Source organism: Buceros rhinoceros, unplaced genomic scaffold (genome assembly GCF_000710305.1).
Source record: "Buceros rhinoceros silvestris isolate BGI_N320 unplaced genomic scaffold, ASM71030v1 scaffold397, whole genome shotgun sequence".
Lineage (NCBI taxonomy): Eukaryota > Metazoa > Chordata > Aves > Bucerotiformes > Bucerotidae > Buceros > Buceros rhinoceros.
In genome coordinates, this window is record NW_010421360.1 from 54,281 (window position 1) to 67,312 (window position 13,032).

General features: G+C 42.3%; 1 protein-coding gene across 1 annotated transcript in view; it reads right to left on the reverse strand.

The window, feature by feature from the left end:
* Positions 1-2,434: 2,434 nt before the first annotated feature.
* Positions 2,435-13,032, reverse strand: part of URB2 (URB2 ribosome biogenesis 2 homolog (S. cerevisiae)) — a 16,734-nt gene continuing 6,136 nt past the window's right edge. The window contains exons 4-10 of the mRNA XM_010139603.1: positions 12,390-13,027; positions 11,591-11,751; positions 10,236-10,346; positions 9,119-9,361; positions 7,968-8,058; positions 6,195-6,334; positions 2,435-2,692 (exon numbers count right to left, since the gene is read on the reverse strand). Coding sequence (XP_010137905.1) covers positions 2,495-2,692; positions 6,195-6,334; positions 7,968-8,058; positions 9,119-9,361; positions 10,236-10,346; positions 11,591-11,751; positions 12,390-13,027 — 1,582 coding nt within the window. The 3' untranslated portion in view covers positions 2,435-2,494. The remainder of the gene's footprint in view (positions 2,693-6,194; positions 6,335-7,967; positions 8,059-9,118; positions 9,362-10,235; positions 10,347-11,590; positions 11,752-12,389; positions 13,028-13,032) is intronic.

Genomic DNA, 13,032 nt, shown 5'->3' on the forward strand with positions numbered 1-13,032 from the left:
CCAGAGCAGTTCTTGGACAAAGACCTAGGATTAGCAAGTGAAATACAGCCTTCTTTTTAACTCCTTTGTAACTTCTACACAGAAATGCTGCTTTGTGTTTCAGAAGTTTGCTGCTTAGCCTGGAGAAAGAGGAGGAGGGCTGTGGGATAAGTGGCAGTTGCTCAGCATATTTGAAATAAAGGTTTAATCGTGGCAGGGTTTCAAGTTTTCATTCATTCAAGCACTCTGTCCTTTTTATAGTAGGAGTTTGTTATTTCCATTACCCCGTCCACGTAACTCAGTTACACATTTTCATTTCCAAGCCACAGTTAAAATCGATAAAATTTAAAAAGTTAATAATAATGAACTAAAACTGTTATCAACTCAAGTAGTTTAACTCCTTTAAAGTGATGAGTAAGATGTTATTCTGTGGTCTACACTCAGAAGCTTTTCAGCTACGTGTGTGGCTTGCAACCATATGGCTTCATCAGGGGAGCCTTGACTTACACATCAGAGATGCTACCTCACTTCCTTCCTCCCCCGCTCCAAACCTAGCTCTCCTTTTTTCACTGTTCTTTCCAGATGTTCTTCCCAGATGTTCTTCCAGCGCTCAAAACCTTCCTTTGTTTTCCTAGTGTATTAACTGCCTTCACCCTGGAGACCTCCTCCCTTTGGTGCCCATTGGCTGCACTAAGCTCACGCATGTCCCTTCCAGGACCTACCTCACCACCCCACTGCCTGGTGGGACAGCAGTAACTGTCCTTCCCAACACCGGCCCACATCAGCTTTGAAGCAGAATACAGAAACAGCACAGCGGTGTACAGGGTCCAGTTTAGAATCAAGTTAACTTGCTTTGTAACAGCCCATATGGTGCTGTGCTTTGCGTCTGTGGCCAGAAGAGTGTTGGTAACATACCACTGTTGTGGCTACATCTGTACGGTGCTTGGCACGGTATCAAAGCTTTCTTTCTAACCTTCTTGATAGGGACGTGAGGAGGATTGTCCAGTCCAAAGGATGAGGTTTAGTCAACACAGGGGGCTCCACACGGCAAAGATGGAGGAGGGGAGCAGGCACCAGCGTGAGTTGCAGAGATAGCTGCCCCAGGGGCAGGTACTACCCAGGAGCCATCCCCAGGCACACCTGCCAGGGACCTGATGCGACAGCATCGTCAAAATCCCAGTGGAGGTTTGCTATGTGCCAGAAGTGTCCCACCAGGGCCACAGCCAGCAGGACAGTGCAGAAGGAACATGAGGGACTTTATGTCAGACAGCAGCTGCCATATCATGTCATGCCATATGCCTGCCCCGAGGTCCAGCTTCACCCACCTCCAGCTCCTCATTCCAGCCCAGCTCACCTCCATGTGGAGTCTCCTGCCCCAGCCAGCCTTGCTACAGGGCATATAGACCCAGTAGAAGTGCTAAGGCACACTCCTCTGCCCACTTCCTACCTACAGATCAAAGCAGATAATCACGTGAGAGTACTGAGTTTTTGCACATGTAAAGCACATGCTTTACCACTTAGGAAAATTTTAGATCTTTAGTTTCTAACACTTCCAAGAAAATAAACTTCTGTAGTTTAGCTAATGAAAGGGAGCTATTTGATAAAGCTTCTTAGAGGCTCAAACATGATTAATTTACCACGGCTTATTAAATTACTGTTGGCTGAGTTGCAATAAGTCCAGGGTTTGCTCTTAATGTGGAGTGAATGCAAACCAACAAGGCTCAGCTTAAGACTAAAAAAGGTTTCAGATAGGTCTTGGTACTTAGCATTCGTCACAGTCTAAAAACGTACACTGAGAGCAACCACAGCTCAAATGACGAAGTGTAAGTGCTTAATAACAGCAAATCAATCAGCACTCAAAGTAGTCAGTCTTTTTGATTATCATGAGATCACAGGATAACACACTTGAGAAGGAAATTCAATAGGTCAGAATGGGTTGCCCAGGGCCGGACTCAAGAGTAAAACCAATCAAACAAAGAGATACAAACTTCCAAATTTTTTACTGTATTTCCACAGTTTTGCACATTAACTTACTACGCAGCTCTGTAACATTCACAAATTTCTTCAGTAACATATGTAGAATAACAGGGTACAAAAATAAGCACTTTAAGTGCTTTAATTCTGCTTACTACGTAAGCGAGAGCAGAGGAGTTAGAACCCTCACTGGCTCTTACTCCAGACTATTGCTTCCATAGAAAAGCACCATGATGTGCCAAAGCCTGAAATCTGCTGCCAGACTGCAGCGAGCTTCCCAGGGCTCCCAGCAAGTTCACCAGGGCCAGCACAGGTGCAGCAGTTCTGCCATTTGTGGCACACAGAAGGACAAGACCTAAAAGCACATCCTCCCTCCCCATTCCCCTTTTCCCGGTTATGAAGTCTGGCTGTATAGAGACAGATGCAATCCATGCTTAGAGGATCCTCTTCATATTTGATCCCCAACCAAAGAGCAGCTGCAGATTTTCTGAGCACTGCAAGATCAATTCATATCTGATTACACAGCACCAGGCAGTGTTCATCAAGCGGTATACTTTTCCTCCCCCTGTTTTTTTGCTTTGTGGTAGTGGTTGTAATCGTTATACAGATCCTTAAAGACCTCCCTTACACCTGCTGGTAGCGACGCATTTAAGAACTTGATGTCCCGTTCAATGCAAAGGTCAAGAATGTGATATATTCCTTCTGTGAGATGTTTCTTCACAGCTGGGTGCAAAGTCACCTACGAGAAGAACAAAACTGTGTTAAACTTGAAGACAAAAAGGCAAGAAAACACCCTTTCCACAGTCAGTCTACATTAAATGCTGACAGCATGTTACCCAGTGCATCAGACCACCTGGAACAGCCCATTAGATAAAATCTGAGATTTTTACTTATGCAATGTTTTCCTGAGTTTTGCAAACGTGTTTTGCAGAACAAGCATACCCCTTGCAAAAAAAATATCCACAAAAGCTCTTCTATACAGATTGCTGCAGAGGCAAAGATGCTGATCACCTTGGTGTGACATGAAAACTCCTCAGCAGAAAAACTGTAATTAAAAAACCCTAAAATACTTGCCCTGGATTACATGTTTCAGCAGATTCTGTATGTCCCCCATTAGCTGTATGCTACTAAGTCTCAGTTTCAAATGACCATTTCCTTCGGGTTACTCTATCATTTATATCGTACAGTCAATCAATTTAAAGTTATCACTTAACTTGGTATTTATTCAACAATTTGTATCTGAGGACTTAAATATATAAACCTTAATAAAAGAAGCCTTCAAAAGGTTTATGAGATGTGAATTTTCTTGATCTGTTTTAACATCAGGAATCAGGTACCTTGCCTGAAGTCCTGCAGGAAGCTGAAGGCATACAAGGAATGACTCAGGACGCCAGCGCTGCTCCTGCCATTAGTCCTGCTCAACCCCACAACCATCAGAACTGCCACTCTAGCCAGGAACACCAGTGCTGACCTTGGAGTCCTCTGCTGTTCCAGGCTAATTGAAATTTGTCCTGTGCTCATAAATCACTTGCTAAACACTCCACTGCCTGAGGCAGTGCTAGCCTCTGGCATAATCACATTTTTTTTGTTGCAGAACCATGTCTTGTCTTTGGTGAATCTCAAAATTAGCTTTATGCCTCCAGATCTAGCCCTCTGCACTTGAGGCCTAATGAAAATTACATAAAAAGCTGTCATTAAAATTCAGATTTCTTTCTTCCTGAGGCAACTAATAAACTTTCCACTAATGAAGTGCACTCCTAATCACCGTGACAGGCTCCTGCTCTCTCTCTACCCTAAATGTAAAACAGCTAACATATTTTATCAGACCTGCTAACGTAGCTGGGAAAAACATATACCGGGCATTAAGGCACATAAGCCTTTTTTTGGATCTGTGACCCTGAAGGGTTTGCATGTCCAAAAGGATGTCATTTTTTCCCATCTATGTTAGTTGATATGGTTTCTGATAGATGTTATTTCTCCCTACACCACGCACTGAAGTAACACAACAGTTCAGCAACACAACTGTCAGTGAAAACACTGGGCTGGGCTCTTCCTTCCTAGGGCAGAGAATGACTGCAGAGAATGAGGACAGGAAAGCCTACAGCTGTTGACAAGATGGACCAGATGTCCCACTTGGGATAGGCAGATACCTCAGAGCTGCAGTTAATGGAACTCCATCCCTCACATCACAAATTAATCCGGACCCACGTACTGTTTGGGCTGTTCTTGCTTTGCAGTGCAGTTTCCTACAAACAGCCTCAAATAACACTATGGGAAGCAGAATCAAAGATTTAAACAGCTGCCACTATTGCCTGGCAGTTAATTATGCTTGTAAGTGCTTTACGGTCTATCTAGTTAGCACAACCAATTTGTCAAGCATTACAGAGTTCTTGATGTGAAACATTAAATGTGTGAAGAGGTATTTCTGAATTAAGCAACAGCTCATAGACAACAAGGAAAAAGCACTGTCAACAGTATGAAAGAGATTACAGATGCCACCCACTCCAGCAAGGAATCTTTTTAGATAAACACAAAATAATACACAAGGATATTTTATTTTCTGGTATAAAGAGGAAGCACCGAGGGAACTGTTACACAGCTACTTTAGGAGTAAGTGACTGATCAGGCCAGTACCTTTCATCAGTTTAAGGGGCAGACCCTTAAAGGGTTGCAGTAAGCTTGTAAGCGTGCAAATGCCCATCTAAAGACTTAAATCTACCAACGTGTTTTTCTTAGTTACCTTTGACAGACCTCCAGACCACAGGCTGAAAGCCTGGGCTCAGAAGAGATGAATGGTTAAAGAGTTTTTCTCTCCCTCTTCAGAGCAACATGAAAGATGTATACGTGTCCCCCTTAAGACAGGCATGGTGAGTGAGGCCTTCCCTTCCTCTGATATCCATCAGTTTTCACCAGTCTAATGATCAAATAAATCATCACCTACTTGTAATCTATCTATTCTGTCAGATAGAAGACACCTCTTTGTCACAGTGTCTGGTGGCTCACTACACCAGTTCCCCTTTCCACACCCAAAGGTTCCACACATACATTACTGATCCAGGGTTTCAGCTATCATTTATCACTTTCCATTTCCCAGTGAAAGTATTGCACAAAACTCTACTCAAAGTCTCATGAGACTTTGTACTCCTGTTAATAATGAAGGAAGCGTCCTTTCAACTTGACAAGGTCATTTGACAATTCAAGTCAGGCTTTCTGACTTACACTCAGGAATGAACAGATTACGGAGTTCAGCGATAGTTTTAAACAGAGCAAAAGAAATCTTAACAGTAAGTTGTCCCTAGCAAACATAGTGGTTCAGCAACTACTATGTAAACAATTACTAACTTAGGGCGAACATTACACAACATGGCTAAAAACTGACATACCCCATAAACCTTAGGGAAAAACTGGGCAATAGAGAAGGCAGCTGAGTTTAAGCTTTGTAACAACTTTCATGTTTAGTTACACCATAATCCTTCAGAAACACAGCACCAGTTAGGATATTTTTGCGTTAAGAAAGCCTAAAAACAAAGACTAAAATTCCTATCTGTATTTCAGCCCATGGTCAGGACAGATACAGATATAATCAATTTGCAGGTACTTGCAACACATGGAGCATTCAAACCCTGGTGAAACAACAGCAGTTTCAATTTAGGTCTGGATGTGGCACCTGCAATAGCAGGAGGAGCTGTTTTCAATAAGGATCGGAATGGTATCTTTGGTAAGGAAGGAGAGCTACTGAAAAGCTAATGATTTGCCAGCTTGGTAACATTTTTTTCCATTCACTTACTCATTCAGATCAGATTAAAAGATATTTTCCAGGAGAATATTTCTCCATTACTGTGCCAGATGGGGCCATAACTGCTATCAGTTCTGGACAACTGAGACTAGCTGGGAGAAGAACCCAACTATCACATGAAAAAAGCAACACCCAACATGACAGAAAAGCAAAGCGGTTCTGTAAACAGGAATTGCGTTATTTTGCCCTAAAAAACGAAAAAAAAACCACAACAAAAAACCCCAAAAAAACAAACCCCACAGCCCACACCTTGAGAAAGTTTTCAGGATTCTTGAGAACTCTTGCTCAAAATAACAGAGCCTGGATGAAACTTGCGTCCCCGTGAGGCACAGCAACTTTTGTAGCTTCACAGATTTTATAAAACTTAACACAGTTGCCTTTGGAACAGGAACTCCAAAGCCAGCACAATACCATGACACTTTCAAGACGGATGAGATCGTGTTACCTTCTGCAATTCAGTCACGTACTGAGCCACAATGAAAGCAGAAAACACAGTAAAGTCCTCCATTTCTGCAGCAATATGAGTATACATCCGTTCCACCAACTGTGCACACTTCAGCATTACTTCAAACTCATCCGTGTTGCCTAAAACAGAAAGTGAGTTGCAGCCTGGCAATTAATGCTTAAAGACACTAGGAAAAAGCCCCGAAGAATCACCCAGCCTTCCAGGATCCCTGAACTACATGAAGCCAAGGCCAGCTTGTCCACTTTATCTTCTTTTTTTATCAAGCCACAGCTGAGAGGGCCCCCACACCCCCAAAACACCCCACACGCATCTCTTACAATGGTTATTTTGTAAGAGCACACTGATTCCAAGTCCACGTGCGCTGTAAGAAAAAAAGAACGTAACAGATGCCAAAGGGCTAACAGCAGCAGCTATGGTCCCTTCCATGATTCAGTCCCAACTAGCACTGTGGAGAAGACAGGAAAATTATATTCTCTACCTAGAAAAAATCAGAAGACATCTCTTAGAAACAACACAGCAAGAAAGCTTTCTGATGAGATGTACTATGTGGAATATAGCAGCAGAAGCCACATCACTGGAGGTATTTGAAGTGAGACTGGAGAGATTACCTGAGAATTTACTCAGTAGGCAGTGAATGAAGAGAACTAACACAAATAAGGCAGAAGAGATATCTAGAAATTACTTTCATTACATAGATTATGAAAATATCATAATCCTGCAAAAATAAACAGCATGTTTTCAGTTTGAGGATGCCATGTACCTGAAAGTTTCCTGTGATCCTTGTCTTATGTAAACATACGGCAGAAACAAGCAAATTCTCAAAGTTTGGCATCATTTAACACATCTTTTCCTCTATCACTGAGCCTTTTGTTAGTACATTCCTCCATGATGCATACAAACCCTTACATTTGCCTGCAGTTGTGGGCAACGTATCAGTTTAGATAAATCTGAATGTGCCATAAGCTGCAGGACATCAGTGGAAAGCTGGGATACAATCAGTTGCAGCCCATGAGGTCAGCTTGTCTCAGGAAGTCACCACTACTAAGGACAAGTTATATGTGTCCTGACCAGCATAAAGCACAGGATCATTACCTCAACCACTTTGAACATCTCTGACTTGGTTGCTTTGACAATGCAAATTCTTTAATAACTTCCAATAATAAGTCTTTTCCTTTTGAGATATTTAACTAATTTCAAATCCTTGAGCATACAGATATATCATCTAATCACAACTGATGCTTCAGGTATGTTTAATGCTTTATGCTTGACATAGAACCGTGACAGTTCAGGTCTGTAGTAAACATATTTCCAGTCTCAAGAAGCTCCCCTCAGCAGGATCAGTTTGGGGCCATAATTTGGGCATATTAGCATGTACCACCAGAGTTCACAGCCACCATGCTTTCAGGCACTGGGGTTGATAGGAAGAGGAGAAATTGGGCACAGCAAGTCTTAACAGTTCCTGTCTACTTGCCAGCCACTCAGTGAAGAATACCTTATTCACCTAAAGCAGTGCTGTATGTAGCTCCAGAGGAGCCCCACTTACCTTCATAAGCCCACAATTCTACAAAGCTGATCTTCGATTTTACATAAAGGACAGATAGAACTAATGGTTTCAATGCCACCATCTCGTTTTCAGCAAGATTTTGAGGACGTTGCTTCTTGTATCAGACTGCCCTGTTCTGCATGTCGTCCTCCAGGACATACAGAATTACAGTGTGTATATATAACGCAAAACCAGAAAAGATACGGTACCTCTGTCTCCTTTCTGACGTCCTTCATGCATGACAGAAACAACCAGACGATGGAAACTATTCAGAAAAGATGGTGCTGCTTTCAACAGCACCTGCAAAGACATGAAATAAAAACATCTGAGATTATGTAGTAAAGGGAGTGAGGAGAGGGTAGAGGTACATCACCCCATAGTCTGAAGGAAATCAATTGCTGTGGAGGAATCTACATAGCTTATAGAGCTGTCAGGGGCAGAAATTATCTTTTAACCCTGCATCCATACAGTATCTAGCACACGAAAATCCTACAGCAGGATTCCAGTCCTGGCCATATTCAAATAAAATAATAAGTAAATAACATATTACAGTTACTTCCTATCTCCAAAGCAGCATGTGATTTACTACCCTACTGTTTAGGAAATTTGTTCTTGCTGGTAGAGAACCTGTGCAGCCAGACTGACAGAACACAGGGTCCAGTAACACTACAGATCACTGTGTGAAAACAGCCTGGATCGGCAGCTTTCTACCACAGGGCTTTTGCAAGGAAATTTTAGCAAAGCATATGGCCTTGCTTTTAGAATTTGACATTTCCCCATCTTTAACTTGCTTCACACTCAGTCCTAATATAAATGCATGAAGCCCTTTTTTCCTTTCTTCTTCCACCTCTGCCTACACATTCCATGTAGCAGTGTCTCCAAGCCCATGCAAGTCCTGGCATGTCTTCACTTTCCCATACCAGAAAACTGACAAGAACACCTGGGTGGCACCATGCTGAAGGTCACCAACTTCTAACATGTCTAAGCCCTGTTTTCGAAGGACTGCAGAATCGTGATCTCAGGTGAGAATGAGATCCTAGAGCCTGAGCCTTTTGTGTTTCTAGAAATCAATCACAAGAAAAGGAAAAGTTTTATTCTAATCTAGCATCAGATGTTGATAAGCAATTTGCTGCCAAAGACCAGCAATGCAGGCATAAAACAAAGCAGGAGAACAACTGAAATCATGTCACTTTGAGATTCCCAGCCTTTTAAATGACAAGTGGTAACAAGCACTTTCCTATTATCAGGACAAATTATTTCAAACCCACTATTAACAACAACAACAAAAAAATCTCATCACTGACCTCTATGTTGCTTCTTTTTACCTTTTTCCCCTCCTACCACCCCCTCACAAATATACCTTTGGGTGACACTGCACAATAGAGAAGAGAACTTCATGGACTCCCAGGAAGACACTGTGATAGTCTTCTGTCTTCAGATGATCCAGAGGGACTGTTAGGAGAATGCTGAATGCCAATGCCACATGGTGTGGATTCAGAAGAACCCCTTCTCCTTGCCTTAGCAGAGCTGCTACAGTCTCTAGAATAGGTACAACTATGGTGGAAATCAGTGACTGGTCCTGACAGGCTTCTTTGGTTTGCATCTACAAGAAGATGAGAAACATATAAGGAGGAGTGCATTAGCCACCCACCACCAGCATCTGCACACTAGAGAACCATAGTGCTCTGACCTGAGTCAATGCAAGCTGGACTGGCAGGGAGACTCCTGCACTTTAGCCATTTTCATGCAACTAACCCTGGGTGAGGATGCATATGATCCAAGCAAGCACTGCTGTGTGGAATTCTAACTACTCCGCAGTCCCCTGAAACCCAGCACCTCTTTGTACCTCCTCACATGAATGCACTGATGGAGTTCTCTCCTTTACAAGAAATTGCACGCTCATAGTTCCCAGGCACTGCAGAGCTGACACATTCTGGTCTAGAGACACCATCACCATGAGAGGAGGAAAAGCTACATCACTAGGTTTGTATGCTGTACAAATGAAGGACAGGAAACCTGGGTTCGGTTACTTTCAGTTAAGTTTCCCATTCATAATTCAGTCAATTTATTATTATTTTTTAATATGAGCACTTTTTTCCTTTTGTTGTGCTGCTGTTGGCTTCTGCTGCAACACATGGGTAAGTCACCTTCTCCTTTGGGCAGAAGGAAGGACAGCATACTCAGACTCTCTTCTCTGAAGCTTAACAAGTTTTTCCCAAGCTCCAGATTACATGGTGCAGTCCCAGAAAATTATTGATAATACGAAATGCATGACCTACACACACTGCACTCACAAGAGTAGATTTACTTGAGGAAGGAGAAGGGTCTAGACAAAAAAGTGCAGGTGAATCTGGTATGAATTTGTTTACCATCCACAACATTTTTGTTCCCGTATGCCCCTGCGCACGTTAAATGTAACCACTACAGACTCCAGCAAATAAAAGAGATAGGTAATGAAGTTACAAAGAGATACTTACAGCTAAAGCTGTGATTATCTGCGGGCTGGAAAACCAGAAAGCTTTCTCTTTGTCTCCACTTAATGGGCAGCTGAGCAACAATTTGGTTAGCGTAACAGCTGACAATACTTCCTGCAGAAAGCAGATTGATCATCAGTCACAAGTACAAGATTTGTGGACTCCTTTCAAGTACAGAAGAGCTCTTTCAAGGGTAGTGGCAGTTTTGATCATCACCAGAGTCTTGATACAAGAAAGTCTTCCAACCGACACATCTCTCTGGAAATTGTGAAGTAGAAGCTCGACAAAATTCAATATGCTGAGCAGCACTGGCCAAAATGTACTGCATGCCACATTTATTTTAGAAACAACTTACTGTACAAAAAGGCTTATGTGATTTTTAAGAAAGAAAAGATTTCTCCTTCAACTGCTGCTAGATAACAGAGGGAAGCAGTGGGAATACGGGGACACTGGTACACTATACACTAGGAATGCTGTGTTTGGCAGCACAGGTTTTTTTTTTACTTGCTGGCTGTTATGACGGACTGATAAAAGAAACGTATTATGAGTTACACTAAGGTGGCAGGAACTATATGCACAGTACAGGAATTCCAGATATACTTCAAAAAGATATATCAAGAACTGGTACAGCATATCACATCTATTTCTGACAATAGTTCTGTCTATTTCTATGTCAAAGCCAGATAAGCCTCCAAGTTTAGTTCAAGTTTTATTCTCAAGTCGCTGAGGTTTCTACAGAGGGTATAGCTGGCTTTTTTGCCAAAAGTGTTCCCTATGTCACCGCTGCTGCTTAAGCTGCTCTGGAGAAAGGCATAGTATTTTAAAAGCTACTGAGCATCTGGTTATTACAGAGTAGAAGTCTTTATAGAGACAAATACCAAAAGCACAGGTGTGGTTTTGGTTTGAGTTAAAAAGGCTGGCATTTCTAAGAAAAGTGCTTTTAACCCTGTTAAGAAGAGCCACAGACAAACAGTGGTTAAACTCACTGACTGCTAGTATCTGTTGTGCAAGAGTTTTGATCAGCAAGTAGAAAAAAAGATTTCAGCATGGCCTGTAACATTGCAGCTGTGTGATTTCTGCTGACAATACAAAGAATTAAGATTGCTGAGTCCTTAAACTGGGCAGAAGGTTTTTCCCACAAGTTTCCATGATCTTCCCAGCAATCTCAATTTATATTCATAACATCTCTCAGGACAGTAATGAAGCCCTTAACCATGTAAATTAATTCTACCTGACCACTGAACATAAAGCAGAAAGAGAACAAAAGTATTTACCAAATGTCATTCAGCCAACAAAATTTTTTCAAGATACAAAACACTGAAAAAAAATGTTGACGATAAACTAAGCTAATGCCTTACTTTAGCCTTCTGTTGCCAAACATTCCTCATTTCAAGCCCCTGCAGCACCAGCCTCATTATGGCATAAAACTCTTCCGCAGAGCAGTTTCTCAGCAGCTGGACAAGCACCTCTGTCAGCTCCATCTCCATACTTCGGATCACCTGGCTTGTGATTGCAGGACCTGCATATTCCAGAGACAATATTCTGAATGAGACAATATAAAGAAGCCATTAGGTCACACTGGCAAGAAAGGTTTTTCATGCAATTTCTAGCCCTGGCTCTTTATTTCACAGGGATAAAGGGACTGATCTAACAATCTCCCACAGACTTAATCAGAATTACGGGTGTTCAGCAACCTTAACAGTAAGGAGACTTCCACTGTTCTACAACTCCACCTATGGTCCTCTGAGATACTCAGATAAGACATATCAGATGTGTCCTGGCGCACATCAGCTGCTTCAGAGGTGCCTACTATACTGACTATGTGAGCAGGACACCGCACCTTCAGCCCTACATCCTGAAGCATCACCATGTTCCAGCTACTGCCAAAATGCTCTACAGGGATGCGTAACTCAGGACCTCAATTTTATTGATGTTTACATCTTTTGGGATAAGATCATTAAGAAATAGATGGTGGCTGTGATCCAGGCACCACAACATTGTCTCCTTAAAATGTTCCTGTTACGCATTTATACAAGGATAGTCTACTGCTTTATCACAACTAAATAGATACAGACTTTTCAAAAAGCTGTGTTTTGCTAAATGGCTTTTAACTTGCATCCATGGTGCAAAATTAAAAAAGAAAGTGAGTTTTCATACCAGTGAGAAGCTTTTTTATAGCAAAAACAACCATGACCGCAGTTTCTTTTCCAGGATACAGCTCCGGCACTGAGCAGAAGACGGTTAGGAACTGCAACGCAGACTGAAGGAACTGCAGACTGCCTCCAGCACAGGGCAGCTCTCTCAGTATCTGAGAGTAAAAATTTTGGTACAGTTTAACACGGGGTTGCTCCAAAAACCTACTGGACTCCTGTCCCTTCTTGACAGCATGGCTCAGATCTGCTTTGAGAAGAGTAGTGACAGATGGTATGAATGCTACAGGCAAAGGCTGGGTTTGGGTGTTATTCTGAAGACCGTGTTCAATAGTTTTGACCATCTGTAGAACTACTGGCTCCAACAGAGCAGACAGTACATCCGCAGACTGCAGCTTCTTCTCTGGCAGCTGCTGAAGGTAGAGCGTGACAACATGACACAGTGTGGTGAATGCCATCAGCAGTAACTGCCCTGCTGCAGGATTCCAGTTTTTCCAGCCTTTGCTTTTGGCCACACCGATGTCTGGCTTGCAGTTCACCAGGAAACACATGAACTTTTCCAAGTTGAGCCTCACACTTTGCCTTCTTTCAATAATCATCTGAAGGAAGTTTTCCAAAAAGGCTTGGAACTCCTGGAGATACTGTGCCCA